This window comes from Mixophyes fleayi, chromosome 2, assembly GCF_038048845.1.
Source record: "Mixophyes fleayi isolate aMixFle1 chromosome 2, aMixFle1.hap1, whole genome shotgun sequence".
In the NCBI taxonomy this organism is placed as follows: Eukaryota; Metazoa; Chordata; class Amphibia; order Anura; family Limnodynastidae; genus Mixophyes; species Mixophyes fleayi.
Genome location: NC_134403.1, coordinates 292676716 through 292698892, shown reverse-complemented (window position 1 = coordinate 292698892; position 22177 = coordinate 292676716). Strand labels below are relative to the sequence as shown.

Sequence of the window (22177 nt, the reverse complement as noted above, 5' to 3'; positions counted from 1 at the left end):
ATACAAAGAGGTGAATCTTTTGGGAATGAAAAACCTTTTCTCAGGTTGTTTCCAAGCCCCTTCAGTAATCTCTCTGAGTTCTGCAGAAGGAGGGAAACGGTTAGTTTTTCTTTTGGCCTTTTTGAACAGATTTCTGTCCCTGGGGGAAACCTCCTCCGGCTCTGGGAAGTCCAGCGCCTGTCTTACCGCTAAAACCAAATCATTAACAAATTGGTTTCTAGGGTACACTTCCTGCTCTGAGGAATGACTTTGGTCAGCATCCGAATAGATTTCCCCCTCTTCCTCAGACTCCTCCTTCGAATCTGAAAGGACCACAAGGGGATTTACCTCTCTAAGCCTCCTTCTCTTAGCAGGCGGGGCATTAGAGGAATCTAGCAACTGGTTAAGCTTGTTTAATCCCTTCAAAAAGGCTGTAGACCAAGCCGGGTCTGTATTAGCAGGGTCAGCCTGTGATGTGGAAGTTCCCGGCAAACTCGATCCACTGGCATCTGAGAAAGCCTGGGGGACTGACTGCGTATTAGTATTGCTAGCCACCGAAGTTGCCACAGTTGATAGCAACTGATTTGATTGAAAAACCATTTGGGCTAGGGAGGTAACCGACTGTGTTAGGGAGGTTACCCAGGCCGGTTCCTCAGACGAAGGGGCTGTAACCTGCTGGCTTTGCACAGAGGGGGCCCCTGCTTCGCATGCAGCGCAGAGCGCCAAAGGGTCCTTCTGCCCACACGGTAATTTAACATGACATTTAGAACATGTAAAAATATTTTGCCATAGGGCCCTTTCCCTTATCTGTCATTTTATATATAAAGGAAGGCACACCAATCACACAAAATCAATCTAGCTGAATATACAGATAGAGATCAAGGAAGAGAGAGAGAGAAAAAATATTAAAAGAACAGAGTAAATTACAAGTAATCAACTAATGTCTTTGAAAAAGTTGTACTTGAATATTTTAAACACCATAAATATTTTAGGCTAGCAGGAGACTATAATGTAAACCTGCTAAGCCAGTAATAAAACAACAAATATGTGTTTAAATAAGCTTGTACTTAGCCCAAGGGCCACCAAGACAGGGAGAAGTCCAACAGCAGTCTGTGCTCTCCCTCAGCTCTGTTCCTGTTCCCGGGCTTCTGCTTTGGCGCCAGAACCCTGGGACAGTCCATCTCTCTCTTTCTCTGTAGGAAGGGGGGGGGGGGGGAACTCTATGTTTTAGCTCCCCCCTCTTCCCTGATGCCGATGTTCCTGCTTGAAAATCCATAGGAAAAAACGGCTTTTGGTGGCAGATTTGTGGAGACCTCTATTAGTTCCTCTTCCCAGGACAGAGGTCTCCGCAGCGGTACTTTCCGATGCCCCCCTCCTATGTCTGAGGGGGGAATCTTGGTTTAGCCCCCTTCTCCTCGGCGCTGCTGCCGAAATCCAAGATGGCCGCCGCCATTTTCACTATCCGATAACCGCTCTATGCCTGTAATGGCAGCGCCGGTTAACGGGGAGGCTATGGGAGTGCAGCGGTCCATGAGACCGCTTGTCACTCCCTTCAATCAGGCACTTTGTACTTCAGTCCCTGTCAGTGAGAACCGCTGGCTCTCTGCTGACAGGGGAATGCCTGCGCTGCCAAGCTGTGAGTGTGTTCTCTATATTAGAACACACTCCAGCGCTGCCACCTGAAAAAAGTAAAAAGTAAAAGAAAAAAATAAAATTTCTTAACATTAAACTAAGCACTAATCAAAAAGGCTGCCCAACTCCAGGGCACCTAAAAAAAACTGGATTGTACAGGAAGAGGCAGGGGGATTGTAGAGGGGAGGGGTCTATCAGCAGCACTAAAGTTAACTAGTTAGGTGCCAACTCCCCTCCACAACCCATGGTAAAGCAGTGTCCCCCAGACTGGATGAAAGAGAAATATATATATATATATATATATATATATATATATATATATATATATATATATATATATATATATATATATATATATATATATATATATATATATCTATATCTCTTCTTGTTACTGAAAGCTGGTTATCCATTCTACAAAACTCCCCTCCAAATACACATGTTACCTATCCTATCACTACATTGCCCATACTGCTAAACTGCTTTTACCTCTATGAATAATCCTGAACCCAACAAGCACACAAAGTCTGTGCTAGCCAAGCAAGGGAAAAACAAATAGGGCTCCCCCTAATACTACCACAGTGGATGACAGAGGTTTGGAGGAGGGCTTACAAATGACATAAGTGTGAGAGAAAGATGATGCAGTTTAGCAACATGAGTGATATACTATTAAAAGGATGGAGGAAGAAAATGTGAAACTGTAAAAGGGGTCACTCCGATTTCACAGGAGGATCAACAGCTTGCTAAGAGGGATGAATGCTGTTCTAATAGGAAATGCAGTTTGTAAGAAAGGTGGAGGGATTTTTTTTTTAAAATACATAGTATAATTTAATTTGAGTCATGTATTCCCTTTGAGAAACTGTATAGGCTTTGATGTGGACTCCAATGTAAGAATGCTTTAGAACCAAGACAGCTCTAGGAATGTTGGATACTTTGTGGACTAACTTCTGGCCTATTCATATGCAGTCTGCAAGTAAAGATTAACAAACTGTTTTCAATGGTAAACATGAAATAACTCTTCCTAAGGAGATTATTCTATATTCTATTATTCTATAATATTTCTACACTTATTTCAAATTCAGAAGCTCAATATGTTTTTTGTTGAGTTCAGTGTAGCTGCAGAAATAGAACATTTATGCAACAATTTATATTGTAGCAGTATCAGTTTAACTGTGTTAAAGAAACACCTAAAAATGATTTAAAAAAAAACAAAAAAAAACATTTGCCCACAGGCTACCGTCTCTGAACCCATGTACTTTAAATGCAAATTGAAAGAATGCTATTACCTTCCTGCTTACAAAGGACAACAGTATATTTTCTACTTTAAAATTAGTTTTCCAGTGTCTCTGGAGATGCTGGAAACGTATAGCGATTAGAAACGGCATATAAGTAAATCTGCCTAAAGTAGATGAATGTTTACTACACAAGTGCATTGTAAACACAGTAATAAAACCAGTGCTTAAATTAGTTGACAATTTCATTTGAAAATAGTAATTTAGGTACGCATACGAATGTCTTCATTTTGTTAAGTGTAAGACAGAAATTAAAGGGCTTCAAAACAAACACAGAATGAGCAGGTTGTAAGAAAAAAAATATATGAACAGTGTTACAGTAATGAAGAGCAAAGAAACCTGTGAGGAAGCGGCATTGTGGAAATATGTTACTTCTATAAAGAAAGGACAAAGACCCCAAAATATCCAGATTTTTTTTAAAAAATATATCCTAGTCAAGGTTCAAATGCAGATTTGTTAATAAACCAGAGACTTTTTGTCACCCAGTGCTTATTAAAACATATACATACACATTATACCTTACATAAAAACACATCTTTTCCTTTAACCACTTAAAGACTTAAGGATTTTCACCCCTTCATAGTCAAATTGTATTTTGCAGTTATGTCTGAATGCAAAGCAACAGGGAATTACTGAATCGACTCCTTCCTGAGGTGAAGGACAATTAGGAACAAGTAATAGCTTTTAGATTTAGCAGTGATCAAATCATTGATCAATTAAGAGAGTGCACACTGAAGGTATGTGAGAAAAGAAAACATGTGAGGAGAGTTTAAGCAAGGCTCTCAAGAGACAGGAGGGGGATGGGAGTCAAGAGATGGGGCGCTAATCAGAGATAATTTGGGTTAGAATGTGTTTGCTTCTTCTTTCAAAACAGGTGTACATACAGCATGCTTGAACGATTATGGAAAGATACCAGTAGAGAGGGAGAGATTACATGATGTCAGTGAAGTCTGGGATAGCACCTGACCATGAACAAATAATTTGTGAGGGGACTTCATCACAGGAAAATGCAGTAGAGTGGAAAGAGAAGGTGGTAGAAGCTTCATATTCATTTGTGACATCAAAATGACAAGAAAGTTTAAGTGAATGCGGGAAGGAAATTGAGCAGGTTGGTGCTTAGGGAAGCGGATAATATTTTATAGTGAATCTTGTCAAAGTAGGAAGCAAGATAAGATCCTTGATGATGGACAGAATGGTTTGTGTTGGTGAACTGAGAAGAGATTTAAATGCAATAAAGAGGTGTTTGAAGCCAAAGCAAAAATAAGATATTCTAAGTATTTTGACATACGGTAAATAAAATTACATACCGATTAATAAAGCCCCTCCCCCCCAATAGTAGAAAAACACAACACCTACATACAAAGTTAAAATTTAGCCCTACAAACAGGGGACCAGTTGTATATTATATAACAATGACATGAAATGGATTTTTTTTAAAAAACAAACAAAAATGCTTCATGCTACACAATTAAGGGGTTTTACGCATTTTATAAAAGTGAACAAAACACAAAACCCTGTCTCCCCTTTTTTCCCCACTTTTGGAGTGACCTGATTCTAGGCAACACATTGCTCAAGTGTACCAGTTGATCACTGAACTAATGTAGAATTTGCATACCAGGTTCATAGAATACCACCACCACCACCACCACCACCACCACCACACATACTTCCCAACTTAAGTCTTTGGTATGCATTTTATTACAGACACAATGGGCCTAATTCATTAAGGAAGGTAAGGCAAAATTATTAAGTTTTCTTCTGGACAAAATCCATGTTACAATGCAAGGAGAGCACATAAGTTTATTATTTTGCATATAAGCTGTTTTTTCATGTAGGACACAAATACTTGATAGCTTTATTTGTACACCGACATTTGAAGTTGATCTAGGACATGCCCTACCCCAATTATAAATCTGTCCCCACATTATAAATTTAGCTCCCCCTCCAATGCAACATGGTTTTCGCCAGGAGAAAACATAACTTTTTTTGTCTTATTTTCCTTAATGAATGCCCAATGTGTAGTCAAAAAAGTTGAAATTAAGTTTGCTTCTTGCTTTCTTACTTCAGTAATTTGTATTTTAAAGAATACACATACAATTTTACAGTGTTCTTAATCCCTTACCATTCCTGCAGCTCAGGAGAAGGAATGAGACCAGCCGTACCATTTTTGGCATTTTCCAGTTTGCCTTGCCACCAATTGTGATCGTCTTTACTAATAATTTGGATAATATCTCCAACTCTAAACCGGATTCCAGCTTCTTTACAGGGTATGAGGTCATCCTTTGCAGGATCATATTCAAATTGTGCTCTTACATATATCTAGAAAAAAAAAGCAAACGAAAAACCAAAAGGTTTTTATTACAACCAGGGGGAAAAAAATAAATAAAAATAAAATAAAAATCACACTGGAGCATTGATGCAATTCACAAGAAAAATAAGTTAGAAAAATCATATGGCGACATGAGAAATGAGTGCAAGTTTACGCACATGGAGATTGCAGTGCAAAAGCATAATTGTTTATACTCTAAAATTAAATGCAGAGGAGGGAAACATTTTGGTTCAAATTTTCACATCAACTGTTGACGCAGGTAAACAAGGATATGAAAAACATGCTATTCACACTTTGAGTTTATGCAATCCTGTTGCTTTTTAAAACAACAATTTCATCAATGTAGCAGCATTAAGCTGGACTCACCAGCCATGCCCAATGTAAAGAATAAACGTGCTAAAAAAGAGGTAGGGTGGAAAATTTGAAAGGAATGCAAAAATAAATATCTTGCAGAATTACAAAGGGTTTACTATAAGCATTAAATATTAGCGGCAATTCTAATACATATTAGAGATGCTCAGGTTTGGTTCCCAGAGAACCAAACACACCAGAACTTAGCAGATCTGACTAACGAGCCGAGCCGGCTCGGTACTTTCACGCGCCCTAGGATTTGAAAACGAGGCAAAACGTCATTGTTACGTTGTTGGATCTTGCGAGTTTTGGATTCTATAAGTACCCGCCCTCCACGGCGATGCAGCTCCATTTCACAGAGGGACACAGAAGGGGTAGTACAGTTCTTGGCAGTCACTAGAGCAGTTAGACAACATCATAGATAGAAAAGAAAGAGGAGAGGTAGCAATTGCTAATTGTCATTGCTGAAATAGAATAGGTCTAACAGGCTTGGTCTTCTAAATCTGCAGTCACATTGTACTGTGTTATATAGGTAACACAGAAAGAGAAGAGATCCATTGCTCTATTGCTAATTGTCATTGCTGAAATAGAAATACTAGGGCTGGCAGTCTTAGTCTTCTGAATTTGCAATTACATTTTACTGTACCATAGCTCACTCAGAAACAGGAGAGGTGGCAGGATTCAGTGCTGAAACATAAATTGTAATAATAGGGCCGTCCGTGTTCTTACAAGTCTCCAGTGACATTATACTGTGCCATAGCTCATACAGACACAGGAGGGGTGGCATTGTTCTTGTCACTCTCCAGTCTCAGTCATGATTATACTAATCACCTCATGTGCTAAAGTCTATGTTCAAGTGCATAGTGGTTTTGAGTCAGGGAAACAAAAATGAAAGTAAAAAGCTTGTACCTTTGTAAAGAAAAAAAAACACCTCTTTCTTCAGTAAACTTTCACCTTTATTAAAAACATAAAATTGCCAACTTGCCATTCTACTCAAAATATTACCAAGCATACTAGCATCAGCTAGCTCCCTTCTCTCAGCTAGATCTCAGCACCTGCAATCTACACTGTCATCATATTCACCCTCATCAGTGTGTACATCATCCTCAAACAATACTAATTCATCCCCGCTGGAATCCACCATCACAGAAGTCTGTGTACTTTGATATGATTGCCGGAAATGACTTTCCTAATGGAATATGCAGTTCACGTTACGGATAACGTGTTACGATTTTTCGGCAATTCTTTTAGACCGGACCAAATGTCAAAATGTTGTGCTAACTCATCTGCATCACCACTGGGTGTCTTGGGAAAGCTAGGTTTTTTCCTAGCAGCAATTTCCAGAGAAACTTATGGAGGAGACATCAGTGTGTCATGTACCACTTGAGCTGTCAACATGCTGACCAGGAGCCCTTTGCATCTCTTGAGATCTGGGTCAGTTGGAAAAAAAGAAAAGACATAGCTCTTAAACCTAGGATCAAGCACAGTTGCCAAAATGTAATGATCCGATTTCAAGATGTTGATAACTCTTGGACCCTGGCGAAGCAAATAAAGTACTTAATCTACAAGACCAACATAATTAGCAGAATTGCTTTGTTTCATTTCCTCCAATTTCTCTTGCTGCTTTTCAAAAAGTCTAATTAGGGGAATCACTTGACTCAAGCTAACAGTGTCTGCACTCTCTTTACAGGTGACTACTTTCAGTGGTTTCAGCACCTTGCACAACACAGAAAGTATTCTCCACTGCGCTGGACTAAAGTACATTCCCCCTAAATTCTATTCTTCTTGCAGCTGCTGCAATCTCCTACATGCTGTTGCAGAATCCCGAAAATGACCCTAAATATTTCGGGACACAGACAGCATCTCCTGCATGTCAGTCATTTCTTTTTAAAAAGTTCTGTACCACAAAGTTGATTGTGTGAGCAAAACAGGAAATGTGATGGAATTCCCCCCGCTGTAATGCTCTAACAATATTGGTGGCGTTATCAGAAATCACATATCCTCAGGAAAGTCCAAGCAGGATAAGCCATGTTGCAATGACATCCCATAGTTTTTCAAACAGGTTGTCAGTGGTATTACCTCTGACCTGCGCCTTGTGTCGTCTCTGATAACCACCTCTCACTCCTGCCTTCAAGACCTTTCTCCCATGCTGCTCCCCACTTATGGAATTCCATACCACGCTCAACCAGACTTTCCCACAGCCTTCAAATCTTTAGATGCTCTTTGAAAACCCATCTCTTTTTTAAGAGGTGACCTTATCCTCGATAACACTATTTACACTAATGCACCCTCACAACTATCCCAATCTCTACTCTGAGCCACACTCGCTCCTCTTGTTTCAGCTGTGCCCTCTTCCCTTTAGAATGTAAGATCTCTTATGAGCAGGGTCCTCCATAGACAAAATGAGTGGAGACATGAAAACAAAGTGTGCCTTGTCTGTTCTTGTTTCATGTATGTCTTGTTTTATGCATGTCCTTGTCTTCCCTACTGTACAGTGCTGTGGAGCACTGTGGTGCCTTACAAATTTACAATAATAATATGCCTCTTCGTTAAGCAGATGATACACAGAGTAGCCTGCCCCTGAAAAATGTGACGTTCTTCGGTACATGTTGCTGCTGTCCCTGCTGGTGAAGGCGAATCACCAACCCAGTGGGTTGTCACAATCATACAATCGTTAGTTTGCCCAGTTCCGCTTGTCCACATATCGGTGGTTAAGTGTACAGTGGACAAAATGGCATTTTGTAGCCCAATAATTAAATTTTTACGAACTTTCTGGTAGAGGTGAGGATCAGCTTTTCTAGTAAAATGGTACCGTGATGGAATTTGGTAACGGGTGCAGAAGACCTCAAGCAACGGTCTTAAACCAGCTACATCAATAGTGGATATTGGACGCAGTTCTAATACTAGCATAGTTGCCATGGTGTCTGTGATCCGCTTTGTGACTGGGTGACAGCTTTCATACTTATTTCCTCTTGCAAAGGATTGTTTAACTGTCAATTGTTGTAAACTAGTAGTAGTCTTCTTCTTTATCTGCTTCTGGGTTGAAGATCCACCCCCAGCAGCAGCAGCAGTGGGCCTAACGCTCAATGATTCTTCTGAGGAGTCCTGGATAGGGGAGGAGTCATCTCGCCTTAGAAACTTGGATGCAGGATTAACTCCAATCACTTGTGAGGATGTTGATGAAGGTGTTGGGGGTGTAGATTGCAGGTGCTGGGATCTAGGTGAGAGAAGGGAGGTAGCTGATGCTGGACTGCTTGTTGTTATTTTTTAGCATAAGTTTCTGATTTTCACAAAAGCTTTCCATGAACTCGCTTCAAATGGCGTAACATGGATGAGGTTCCAAGATATTTAAGGTCTATCTCTACTGACTGTAGCTTTACAATGCTACAAATGGCTAGACAACTTGTCAGGATTTGGGTAAAAATAATTTCACACATAGGAGGATTTTTTGGCCTTATGCCCAGGCATGACAAAGGCCTTCTTATCACTGGAAAAAACTGCTGCAGTCTTTGTTTGAAAGTGTATGAAAATAATATTGTGACCTGTGAGGTGGGCAAAATTGACTGCAAGTGACTTGAAACTAGGGGGGGGAAAAAAAAGTAAAATTATGTGAATAGGGATTTTAGAAAAAAATAGGGATCCAAAACCAAAACACGCAGGGGCGGTTTTGTCAAAAACACGAAGTTATCCAGATACAAAACCAGAACACGGGGGCCAGTGAACATCTCTATATATCTATATATATCTATATCTATATCTATATCTATATATATATATATATACACACACACACACACACACACATATATACATATACATATATATAATGATATTTTAATATAGTTGATGTCGACTTCTGTTCTCACAAATACATAATCGTTTGGACATTAGAAGGAATTTTGAATAGTGAGGATTATCTGGATACAGGAATATTTTCATCACTTTCACATTCTCAACCTCTTAAATAATTAAGCTACTCTAAATGGGGCATAGGCAATGATTAAAGGAAATGTAGCAAGACAAAAACTGAGGCAAGAGATTAGTTGTGTTATGTATGATGACATTTGCAATTGTTATGCATTTGCATAATGAGAAGAGTATATTTTAGCCTTCCAAGTTAAAACAATTTTCTATACAAAATTCCCTGGAAACCAATTCAAATGAAACATGTATGTAATATGACCATTAATATAAGCAGCAATAAGATATTTTCTACTTCGAAATCTCTGTGGATCATATGTTTGCCCTTCATTATAAAAATAATTTGAAGTTAAGGCAGTAAGGAAACTACAGAGTAGGACTTAAAAAGTGAACTGTCTTGCTTAATGCATCATTCGCAGAGAGGTACCCGCTTTTTCGTTCTATATTTATATTAGCACTTAGTTTTTACAGCTGCTGTGCAGAGATCTTCAAACCCATATTTCTCTTCTGAATCTGCTATAATGCATCCCCATTTAGACCGCATGAGCAACAACCACCCAGCTGATACAACGTCGGCCTCTTGTGTAAAATGAGATTAATGACAAGGCACGAATATAAATTATGACAGCACAAGGAACATAGGGGTTAATAAAACCAACATTTACACATCATACAAAGAAAGACTATTCACCTGTCGTCCTTTTGATTGGGTAGTTGCTGGTATATCCTGCAGAACAAAGTCAACCCAGAAGAAGACATTTTCATCTTATTAACAGTTTATCATATTCATGTAACACAAATAGTATTTTGAATGTAAGTGTAATTAATAAATATGGAATAATTTAGGTAACAAAACAAAGCTCAAAATGTTTAGCTGAAGCTTCAGGAAGCAGAAAAGTTTAAGCACAGAAATGATGCGTAGTTAAAAAACAAAACAAAAAGAAAGTTACTACCAGCATCTTCAACACAAATGCATTGACAAAATAATAGTGAGTGTGATGGTCCCATAAACATAATTAGGACTGCAAGTCTGTAGACAGACCTGATCAGGATTGGTTTACAGGTCTGGTCAGCTGTGCATAATACACTACCTAAAACATATGTTGGTAAAACTATAAATAGTTTCAAACACATTTACTTGAAAGTTGTAATCAGATTATCACTGGTTCGAAGCCAGAACTTCATTCGTAACCTAGGTTTGGCAGATGAGACTAGTTGTCGTAGAGCAAGTCAGTGCTATGAAAATAGAATTCAATATCTTGGAAAGTTAGGCTCATCTAATTTAAAAAAGGGGTTATTTATCTCAGTGCTGTTTCAGCACAAGTACTTACTTACGTACTTGATTCACCACAAATGTCTTGGTCAAAAAACCCAATATGCAAATTTGGTGTTCTGTATGAATAAATGTAATTTTTTAAAAAATATGGGATTTTGCTGAAAAAGCTGTGTCTGCAAAAGCAGCTTTCAATGCATCATAAAGAAGCAATTTGTGTTAAAGATGTTCCAGAAAAAAGGTTTGAAGAGCTCTTTTCTCTTTTTAAAAATGTCATTGTAAAATCAACCCTGCTAGCATCAAAGAGAGCTTAACACAACAGGCCAGACTCATGTTATGCAAAATATGTGCAAGTTACACAGCAGCAGAGGGCACACCAATTCATTAACTCAGATAGCGGAAACTAAAATCTTGTTAGAGAAAACGGTCCATGTTTTTTTTTTTTTGTTTTTTTTTTTTTGTTTTTTTTTTTAACGTGGCCCTGTCAAATAGAAACAGCAAAGGCAGCTATTTTGTGAGCTGAACCAATACTCAAATGTACCTATCATTTCACAAAGAAGTAGCGACATCGTGCTTCTTGCCTCGGTGATGTCACTAGTTTATTGTGAACTTATAGCCTGCAAACTCATTACTATTGGCTCAGCCCACAAAATGGCTGGGGTGAGAGGTCCACTTTAAAAGAAATGGTGGTTTTCTGTAGTAAAAATATGTTTCTTTTAAAAATTTTATAAGAATAAGAGTCCTAGCACGATTCACAGAAAATTATAAAAAAAGAAAAGTAAAATCCTCCAACACAATTTTTACTATGTTAGGATGGCAATGCTTATCCGTGAACTTATAAACACAGATGGCAATTAAAAAAACAAAAACAAAAACTGAGTGTGACCATATTCCCCCTATTTTTGTGTGTATGTGTAATTGCTGATCTTACCGCAACAGAATTGTTAATGCTGCTATGACCATTAGCTGGGGACTGTCTGGATGTAGAGGGGGAATCTCTCTGAAATAAGACACAAGTTTTGTTAACACATTCACTATTGCAAGACTGTAGTTACCACTGCATCAACATTGAGAAAAATCTCTACACCATTTTGTTTCTTTACGAAGATTTTTTTCTGCTTTAACCACATAAATATTGGTGCATTGGTGTAAAAATATAAAGCAGTTGTAACTGCAGTTATCAGAATATCCACCAAGAGGAGCTCATGGCCCAGATGCCAATGTATGCTTCATATTCTGTCTGCCGCTCACCAGCATATACTTCAACAGCTGTAAATAAATGGTCTGCTGCTTCTCACAGAGAATTGAAGAAAGCCATAGGTAATTGCTTTTAAACATCAGTTGCACCTTGCAAACAAAACTAATCCTTAGCAAGTAAGATATTTAACTGTTCATGCCATTTCTTAAAGAAAAACACTTTGCAAGAAGTAATTACTTAACTGAATGTGAACACTGAATACTCAAACTGCAGAAAGAATAACATTTATTGACGTACGTTACATTAAGAATGAGCAAAATGCAAATGCTGACACAAACTGGTGTAATATTATATTCGTTTACCTTTGTGTTTTTAGTTTCCAGATTGCTGCATGTGTTGTATGTCAGGCAGGATGGCAATATGGTGACCACACATTAGAAAAATCACAATATATTTGAGTCTCAAATTACAACTAAAGTGACTGGCATTACAGTGCTTTGTCAATTAAATCACCGTTCAATGAGCACAATGTGATTAGTTGTGGGATATTCTGGTCTGATAATTCCCCTTCACATAAATGACTGGAATGTCCAATCTGGCCCTCTATGCGTGTCACCAAATTGCCCAGCAAACCCAATTGTATAATATGGAACAGATTCTGTTCTACCAAGATATTAAATGGTTTTGTTAATTACATAAAAAACAAACATTCATATGCGTAAATTGAGTCTAGGAGAGCACTAAACATTATTGCCACCATAGCAATAGAAAAAAAAATCTGTAATAACTATTAGGTAATTGGCATTATGTCTTTATAGACAATGCATGAGAACTTGAAGACTTTACTAGCTGAAGTTCTAGGACAAGATTGCCAACTTCATTTTGCGGACAGATATATACAATTGTTTATATTGTATGGGGAAGATTCAATTCCCCACATTGTTCTTTAGAACAACGCGGGGTGCGCTGCATTACCGTTAGTAAGGTAATATGAACGCGTTTTCTGCTCACAGGTCAAGGTGCTGTTAGCAAAAATCAGCGTTGAAACTATCGTACCAATTGTAATAATGTGCATCAATTATCGTATTAATGGTAATGAAGCGCACCCCGCATTGTTCTAAACAACATGGGGAATTGAATCTCCCTCGATATGTCCATTTATGTTTTGAAATACAGTAGTTGCAGTCAGTGCAGTGGTACTTCCATTACTGTCCAACTACCCATTCCTATCATCTGCACTTACTATATAAACCAGCAGCTTAATGCAGCCAGTCAGTTCACTGTAAACCAGTAATATGACTGAGATTCATAATTAATGAATAGACTGAATTCTCATTAACACAGATTCAACCCACAAATTTGGCTGAACTCCACTGTGAAAGCAATGTGTGAATTTCAGATTACCTTACACTGTACCTAAAGATTGGAGGCAAGAAACACACTCTCGTCTGAAAAGCATCTGATAACATAAAAGAAATATGCTGTCCGGAAAAAATTTGGTTGATATTTGCTTTGAAGCAAAGGTAAATTAATATAGCTACAAAGATCGAAGCATTTAACCCTAGAGCAAACAACATTTCCATGTTTTTAACATTCACAGTGGGGAATAAAAACCTTGCCCTTTCCGATTTAGAACATATTTCAAATATGCTAATCTTGCAAGCACACAAACGGGAAGAGATCTGATGAGGCATTAATTTTGTACTCCTCATAATCAGTTTGGGTTTAAGAATATTTACTCATTTTTATACTTTCTACTAAAATAATTTTTCAAACAAAATAAAAATATAATAACTGCAAATACTACACATCTACCTTATCCCCTTTTAGTAAATGATAAACATTCACTGTTCCGTTATCTTTGTTGTAAAATTGGTGTGCATGGTCTACTAGCACAGGCAGAAACGACTTCTCAAAAAGCAGATAGTCAGCCATCAGCAGGTGGTTAGCACCAGTATAAAGGAAGAGAAGATGTCCTTATGTGTTATGTTATTACCTCACAGGACGAAGACTGAGTGCGGTAGCTTGGAACAATCTTGAAAGTGATACTGCCTCGCATTTCTCTCTAAAAGAAAAAAAAGGCACAATAGATTTTATTAAAAGCTAATAGAGAAGCAAAATAAGTTAAATTGCTATTCGACATTTTAACTATAGGTATGATAGCTGTAATTTGAAAACATAAAAGCAGATTATATATGATATATACACACTGACATAATGTGGTAATGGGACAGTTTAAAGCAGCAATCTTATGAAATAATGCAAGTTTTTTTATTACATCTTTTTAAACATAAATCATTGACAGACTATAGGAAGAAGCTTAGTAATTACAAATTTTCCTTTGTTTCTTCTGGCTACTATTAATGATTGATAGTTTTGCAGTGTCATGTGACAACCATGGCAACCAGTCACATGTTGTAGTGAGCAGAGGGGCTTTGAAATTGCCTCTCTGAGCTTTGTGTACTGTAAAATATTCCCCCCAATGCCTTCACATGACATGCTGAGAACTATGCATGTGTGACTGGCAACCATACTTTATGCAGAAAGATTTTAAAAAGGAGATGTACGCTTATAATGTACATAACTTGCTATTTAAAGGAATATAAACAAAAAAAAAAAAAAGCTGTGGGATTGCTACTTTAAAGTTTAAAACTTAATTAAATTAAGCTGCTGCATTGACAAACCATGCTTCCTCCTTTTGTTGAAAAGGTATTTCCACTACGGACAACAGCAACCCAATATAATATGTCTTAACACACACTAAAAACACTTATCTGAAGTCAAGAGCCACATTGGTGAATATGTTCCTAGTTTTTCCAATACAAGTCCACAGAGCTCACAGGAAAATGAGCAAGTTGCAGATGAATCTGAATCTAGGTATAGGTGGGTTACCTAGTAGGGGCTCCCATACTTGTTATATATTGGGCATGCCAGAATTCTAAACTAAGCACTCAAAGTCAACGCCACCTAATTTTAGCAAAGCATTTAAATTGTAAGTGAAAAATACATAAAGTCTTTAAATATATAGGGGCAGTACGGTGGCTAAGTGGTTAGCACTTCTGCCTTACAGCACTGGGGTCATGAGTTCAATTTCCGACCATGGCCTTATCTGTGAAGAGTTTGTATGATCTCCTCGTGATTGCGTGAGTTTCCTCCGGGTGCCCCGGTTTCCTCCCACACTCCGAAAACATACTAGTAGGTTAATTGGCTGCTAACAAAACTGACCCTAGTCTGTGTGTCTGTCTGTGTAAGAGAATTTAGACAGTAACCCCCAATGGGACAGGGACAGATGTGAGCAAGTTCTCTGTACAGCGCTGCGGAATTAGTGGCGCTATATAAATAAATGGTGGTAATAATAATAATAAAAAAATAATATATATAAATATGGCAACTAACCAACATTTTTTGAAGCTGCTCCACTGTCTGGTTTGCTACACTAATTCCGTTTATTTCCCGGATCTCATCACCAACGTGAAGGGTACCTGCACAGTAAAATTAGTAAAAGAAAAAAGAAGAAGAAGAAAAAAAAAATCAGCTTGTTGGGGGCATTTCTGGAACATCAAATTAAAATATATTATAACTTTCTCAACTAGCACCATGTGGCACTTCCAGCAAGCACAACACACTACTTCTTACTTATGTCACCGAGTGCTAGACATTATACAATACACTGTGAATCCCCTGAGGTAGAGTTATCTGAAGCAGCCAGTAATCTAAAGTGTAGTAAGGTTAATAGAGTTTGCATAGTAGTTTCCATCTTTCCTCCACCTAAAGAATGTTCCTGAAGACTTCAGCTAGTGAGATGACCTACTGTAATTTCCTCCTCCATCTAATTAAAAGCACACATTTTGAGAATATATATATATATATATACACACACATTATATATATATATATATATATATATATATATACACACACACACACACACATATATATATATATATATACACACACACACACATATATATATATATATATATACACACACATTAATATATATATATAATATATATATATATAATATATATATATATATATATATATATATATATATATATATATATATATATATATATATATATATATATACACATATATATATACATACATACACATATATATATATACATACATATATACATACACACACACAATTTTTGTTTAAAAGGGGCACTCCTCGAAAACAACTTTATTTATTTAATCAAAGTACATGCGCTGAAAATAAAACCAAAATGTTTACCATATTAAATATCCAGAAGTGCTTCTAGCCATAAAAAATGTATTGCATGATGCAATATATTAAAATTTTGAGATTCAAATACTGTTTACATATAATGCTGTTATTTGCTCTTGTGCTCACTTTTTTCAGACTCCTTTGCCTCTTGGTACTGCCTGCCTAATGTTTGTGGGTTCAAAGTATAGTATCCTGGAAAACAGCACCAGCTAAAATAACACTCCTGCTACCAGATGGACACCAACCTAAGATCATTCATGTAAAAGGAGATCCCATCTACTATCAATGCCTTATTTCTACAAGTATTTTCAGTGTACCCATTGTGTTGGTGATTGTAAGACAATATTGCATTACACATAATTTATTTTTTTATCTATGAGAAATTGTCACAATGGAAATATGAACATTGACGTTCCAAGAATGGGAAACTGATTTTCTTATGGCTTTATCTCACCAAGTACAGGTGAGTGCACTATCACCAAAAATGTTTTTGTTACACTCTGCACTATATTAGAGATTGTTGGTTGACATGATGAACCTATAGGATTTACTTAGAATGACACATGGAGACACAAAGGAACAGTTTGAACCTCACCATTTCAAAGGTGAGCATTATTCACGATTTATTAAGAGCTTTCCTAAATGGAACGATACACATTATATTGCAGCCAAGCAGTGAGTTCAGTTGATGGAAAACTGTGCCTGTCCCTTCTATTGTCACCACAGTTGACACAGTGTGGATCCAAATGAGGAAAACATAAGTTTTTTTCTATTTACATTTTTAACAACTTGTTGGAAATCATTTAAGTTTGGTGCATCAAGGAGGTGGCACAATGTAAACCTCAACACAGAGATTTTGTTGAGCACGTTACTAATTCAATGTAATGGTGATTAAACAGATGTCTAACTGTTATTGACAGGTTACCCTTTAGGGATATCAATGAGAAAACACTTGTTCATTGCCAAATCTGGAACAAGGAAGTCACTTTATTACATAAATCTATGAAAAGTCATACTCAGCGACTGATTACTTAATCAGTAAGCTACCATCTACTGGCAAGAGTACATGCATAGCCATACAAAGAAAAGGTCTAATACATTTTTCACAGTCAATTAGTGTACTCATTTGAACTTGCACCTTTTGGATTGCCATAATCCACGGTCAAAAAACTTTTTGAGCGGCTCGAGAAGGTTTTCCCTTTTCATTTTACCTGAAGTAGTTTAAGGTAACATAATTGAGTGCTGACACTTACATGGGTTTATTATAAAAAAAACAAAACAAAAAAAACCACATGAAAACATGCGTTTTAGTGTTTATTTTTATTGTGTTTTATCAATAGTCTATTGCGGGGATTTTGGGCTCATACAATGATCACGATAGTACAGCCTTTAAATTAACAAGGAACTAATTCCTTCATTGAGGCAAAAGACTCAATGACACTGTATAGATTACAATTTGAGGAAACCCTGTAAAAATTAATTTCTTTATGACACATGTAAGCATAATTTTTCCCTACTATTTACAAGCAAACTATATCAAATTCTGACTTTGATACTTGCAATATTGTAAAAAAAAAAGGAAAACATGTCATGGCCATTATTATGAAAAAATATCTTTAATTTTTTGTTGTTGAAATACCATAAAAAATGTATGCATATTAATATTTATCATTATTACTAATTTGTCTATGTGCACTACATATTGTAAACAACACGGCTGACTACAAGCTGGTATGGAAAAGATTGGCAAGTACTCTTATGGAGGTGTCTGCTCAGATTTCATTGAGAACAGTGCTCATTCATTAGCCCATAGTAAACCCCAGTGATGTGTGAATAGTGTAGCAACTGGAAAAAACATGAGAGTTTAAGCAGTTAAACAATTATATGACCTGGCAGCTAGTAGTTACTGTACCTTGCCTATGAATCATTCCTCCATGCATAATCCTTGCCACAATACAGTGGTTCAGCTCATTCATCTTTAGTGTTATCCCCTGTTGAAAACACATTTATAAATGTTTATATATATTTGCTGTCAGATTATTTAAAACAAACAGTTTATTATTGTATTATTTTGTTTACACTGTATGAATAGCCTGAATATATTGATAGCATTGCATGTTCACTTATACACAATTCCTTTTATGAAAAAGGGATTTTTAGCTTTATGATACAAAAAAAAAAAAAAAGGGCCATTTTATATATGGTTAAATACAAACCCAATGAATATAGTTCTGACACCAGAGATTAGTTTAGATACTGTCAATGTTTTGAATTTAACCATTTCATGAAAGAGCAAGGTGATAGTAGGCACATTTTGTAAAAACTTGGACAGTAACAGTTCAAAGCTATAGCCATCTTTTCACATGCTGCTGTGTATTAGTTAGTAAAGGAGATAATAATCAAACATTGTTCGAGAAGTCTCTCAAAGTGGTGGGCTCAAGGGAGAGAGCCATATTCTTTTTACCTAAAATGAATGTACAAAGGCAAGGATATCAGATAGCAATTTTTGCAAACGTACCAAAACTGCAGAACAGAGAAATCATTAACTCTTGTTTTAAGTTAACAAGAAGAAAAATAATTAAAAACAGCACACACTAGGAGAGAGAAAGGTTTATAGGTGTGGCTGGTATAGTCTGTGTCAACAATGTGTAGTTAGAAAGGCAGAAAAGATTTGCTATCAAGGGAAGGCATTTGAGATGAAAGATCTCACTGTGTAATCCAAATAAAGTCATTTATGTTTTTGTGTTATTTTAATAAAGGTTATGCGAGTATGAAATTAAGCAACTGCTTTACTTGCTTTTTTGAATCAATCCCACTCCAGACATTTTAAAAAAATAATGCATAATTGCAACATTCCACAATTACGCTTGTTGGGGATCAGTGAAGTTAGGCCAACCTGGAGAGAGGTGATCATATTTAGGCATGTCCTCAGAAAAATCTGATATTTGAATCTGACCATGTTTCATACAGGTAGTATCAATTAAATGGCAAGTTCTGGAATCAATGACTATATTCTGTACATTCTAATATATGGTATAATTCACCTACTACTGTTAAATGATTACGGATATTAGCAGTGTTAAACATTTTAACCAACAAGCCAGTCCTTTTAGAGAGCAATGTTATAGGATTGTCATTATACTACCTAATATTAATGCAAATAGCTTATCAGCTCTTACAATATTTGCTTAGATGTTGTATTTTAAAAATACTTATTATTTATCATGACTGCAGAATTGATGTGGCCATCCAATCAGGAGCTGCATATCTTTTACAGTTCCTATAATAAATCTTGTGGCACATAGATGATTACAGAGAGTGGCCAGTGACGAAGTTCTGGATCCTTAAGGATTTAAGCAAATGGAGGGGGATCATGTGGAATGACCCATAAAGTGTTACTTTGCTAGGTGGAGTTAAATTCGCTGTGGGAAACCCCATACAAAAACCAAAGATCTACTTTGCAAAACACGAGTCTTCAGGGGGTGAGAACAGGTTTGCATTTTAAGGGAGGCAGAACTTGCTCTTTACAGTCAGCATCAATTTTGTGTCCTCTCAAACTTCATCGAACGTGCAGAGAATTGAAAATTTGAGGACACCCTAAAAATCAGACACAGACTGATAAATTGCAACCATACGGGAAACCTGAAATTAGATTTGCCAGTATGGATATTTAATAAAACACACTCTTAATTAAAAATAAAAAAATGATTGGTTGACATGGCATCAAATTATCTGGCAAGGGTGTAGCTTTGGAATGGTAGTAAATCCAGTAAAGGTACACATTTTGAATAAGGAAATGGACTGAAACTGAGGGTTATTTATTAACACTTCTCAACAGACTGCAAAGTAGACTTAAAGCCAGTTTTATCAATGCCAGTGAATAATCCTTCATAAGGAGGATAAACCCACCCCCAAAAAAACTGTACAACAAGGTAAAGACAGACCTATGAGCAGTCACTGATATTCACTTCATAAACAAACTCAATTAATGGTTCAAAAAACCTAAATAAAAGAAAAAAACATGTTCTAAAACATGAAGGTTACGACTAATAGTCACTAGTCAAAAACTACAGTTTTCAAAAGACGATCTGAACATAAAATATTTGAGATAAAGTTGTATTGGTGAGGGGACTTACTTTCTGTAAATGGCCATACTAAAGAACTTGTCAAATTCTGTAACTGTATTAGAATTTACACTTTATTAGCAGCCCTTATTTAATGCAGTCTGTAATATAAATGATAATAATGAACAATTCACAAGGCAATGTATCCCAAAAATGTTTAGTCCCTAAAACATCTTTTACGCGTAAGTACAGAAGTTTCAAATCCACGTTCTAGAAAACAACTCAACATGTTTAAACATCTTAAGGTCCACTAAGCAGTACAATGAAAGGCTTATGCTGGAGTGCCAACAGCCGGCAAGGTCAATAGACAAGTTTACGTCACATAAATAAAATTAGATGAAGCAGACAGCTAAAAACGAGTATACGAGCAGATCATGAACATAATAAACTTACTAAAGGAAGGTAAATTAACAAATCAATGGATTTATTAAAATGTATTTGATAGCGTCTCACCATTGGCTCATCTGTATTTTTCTGGAACTGCACTAAACGGACCCGTGTAACATTTTCCATGTCCATGTCACCGTTTGCACTTTCTGGAGAATCTCCGTTTAGATAGGGAGAGGTTGGAGGTGGCGTAACTCTTAGTGCTTCGTCACTGTAAACTTCATGGGCTACCACATCATGAGTTTGTAGTAAGGCCTGGAATAGTTGGATAGAAAATATCAGCATATCACATACAAATGTCTTACATCACTATAATTGAAGATATTATAACCAATACATTAAACAAAATATTCTATACTTTCCACAGCAGTTTTCATTTCTGGTTACTTACAACAAACCATGCAATCAAAATAATTAAAAACGATGAAATAACTTGTTTAATTTGCTGCAAAATAAACAGTGTAATCTACTAAAACTATTGTACAATACTATGAAAATATATTGACCATTAAACATTAAAGGGTAATGAAAAACATAAGGAACACTACTTTCTCAATACAAGTCTACCACTGACTACCAATCGCTGTGCATCACATGTAGCAAACTTCAAAGTAAGAAAAAAAAAAGTGGTCTGTTAAACTGTCAGAGAATTTGTACACTATATCAACACACACACACACAAACTTATTATTGCAATTCCACATTGGTGGAAACTATATTGTTTCTACATGTTGATAGCACATTCCTTTTATCACATTTATAGGATTACATAATGCAAATGACAAAGATTGTTTGCCCAATTGTCCGCCTTTAGCTTGTATAGTAGTGAGGGTGCATCAAAGTTCTCTTATTACATAACTTTTGTGTATACATGTTGGTTAAAGGGTTGTGTTTACAGCATCTCTGACTAGCAAGAATTAGAGTCTTGAGAAATGGGGGATGGGAGACCTTTCTAATTGCAATTTTTTCCAACCCTGCTTGAGTGCAAAACTAAGAATGTCTGCAATCCAGCCAACGGTGGATTGTGAACATCTTCCAAATACATGTTATTGATGCCCCTCATGCAGAAGGGGTGTATTTCCATAAAAGTAGGCACCTGATGCCTGAACTTTTGCATGTTTAGAATTGGCTCTCTAGTGACTTATTTATCGTCACAAGGACCCAACTGCAGGATTCAAATGTCTCTAGAAAGCCTCTCAATGTTATTGTTATATAGTCAACATCCGTAATTACTGGTTTGTATAGAAATATCAAGCCAACTATTGCCAGCTGAAAATATTCTACATAAGGCTAATTAAATATAAACACAATGGGAATATTTTTAACTATTTACTCTGCAATTCTGCCAGGTTTGCCAATATGTAATTATACTCCTCTGTTTCTATTCAAAGGATGCTAATTTTACCAGTACACCCAGTCAACCTGATCAATTAGAATCTAGATAGAGTTGTGCT

At 36.6% G+C, this 22177-nt stretch overlaps 1 protein-coding gene across 10 annotated transcripts in view; it reads right to left on the bottom strand.

Moving 5' to 3' along the window:
* The window catches only part of CASK (calcium/calmodulin dependent serine protein kinase), a 247868-nt gene that overhangs the window by 46763 nt on the left and 178928 nt on the right, over positions 1 to 22177 (bottom strand). For 3 of the 10 annotated variants that reach the window (XM_075196392.1, XM_075196391.1, XM_075196393.1), the window contains 7 exons: positions 20790 to 20978; positions 18125 to 18203; positions 15372 to 15457; positions 13972 to 14040; positions 11709 to 11777; positions 10196 to 10231; positions 5026 to 5222 (listed from right to left, as the gene is read on the bottom strand). In XM_075196392.1, the coding sequence (XP_075052493.1) occupies positions 5026 to 5222; positions 10196 to 10231; positions 11709 to 11777; positions 13972 to 14040; positions 15372 to 15457; positions 18125 to 18203; positions 20790 to 20978 (725 nt within the window). The remainder of the gene's footprint in view (positions 1 to 5025; positions 5223 to 10195; positions 10232 to 11708; positions 11778 to 13971; positions 14041 to 15371; positions 15458 to 18124; positions 18204 to 20789; positions 20979 to 22177) is intronic. The other 7 variants (XM_075196398.1, XM_075196397.1, XM_075196399.1 and 4 more) reach the window with 3 other exon arrangements.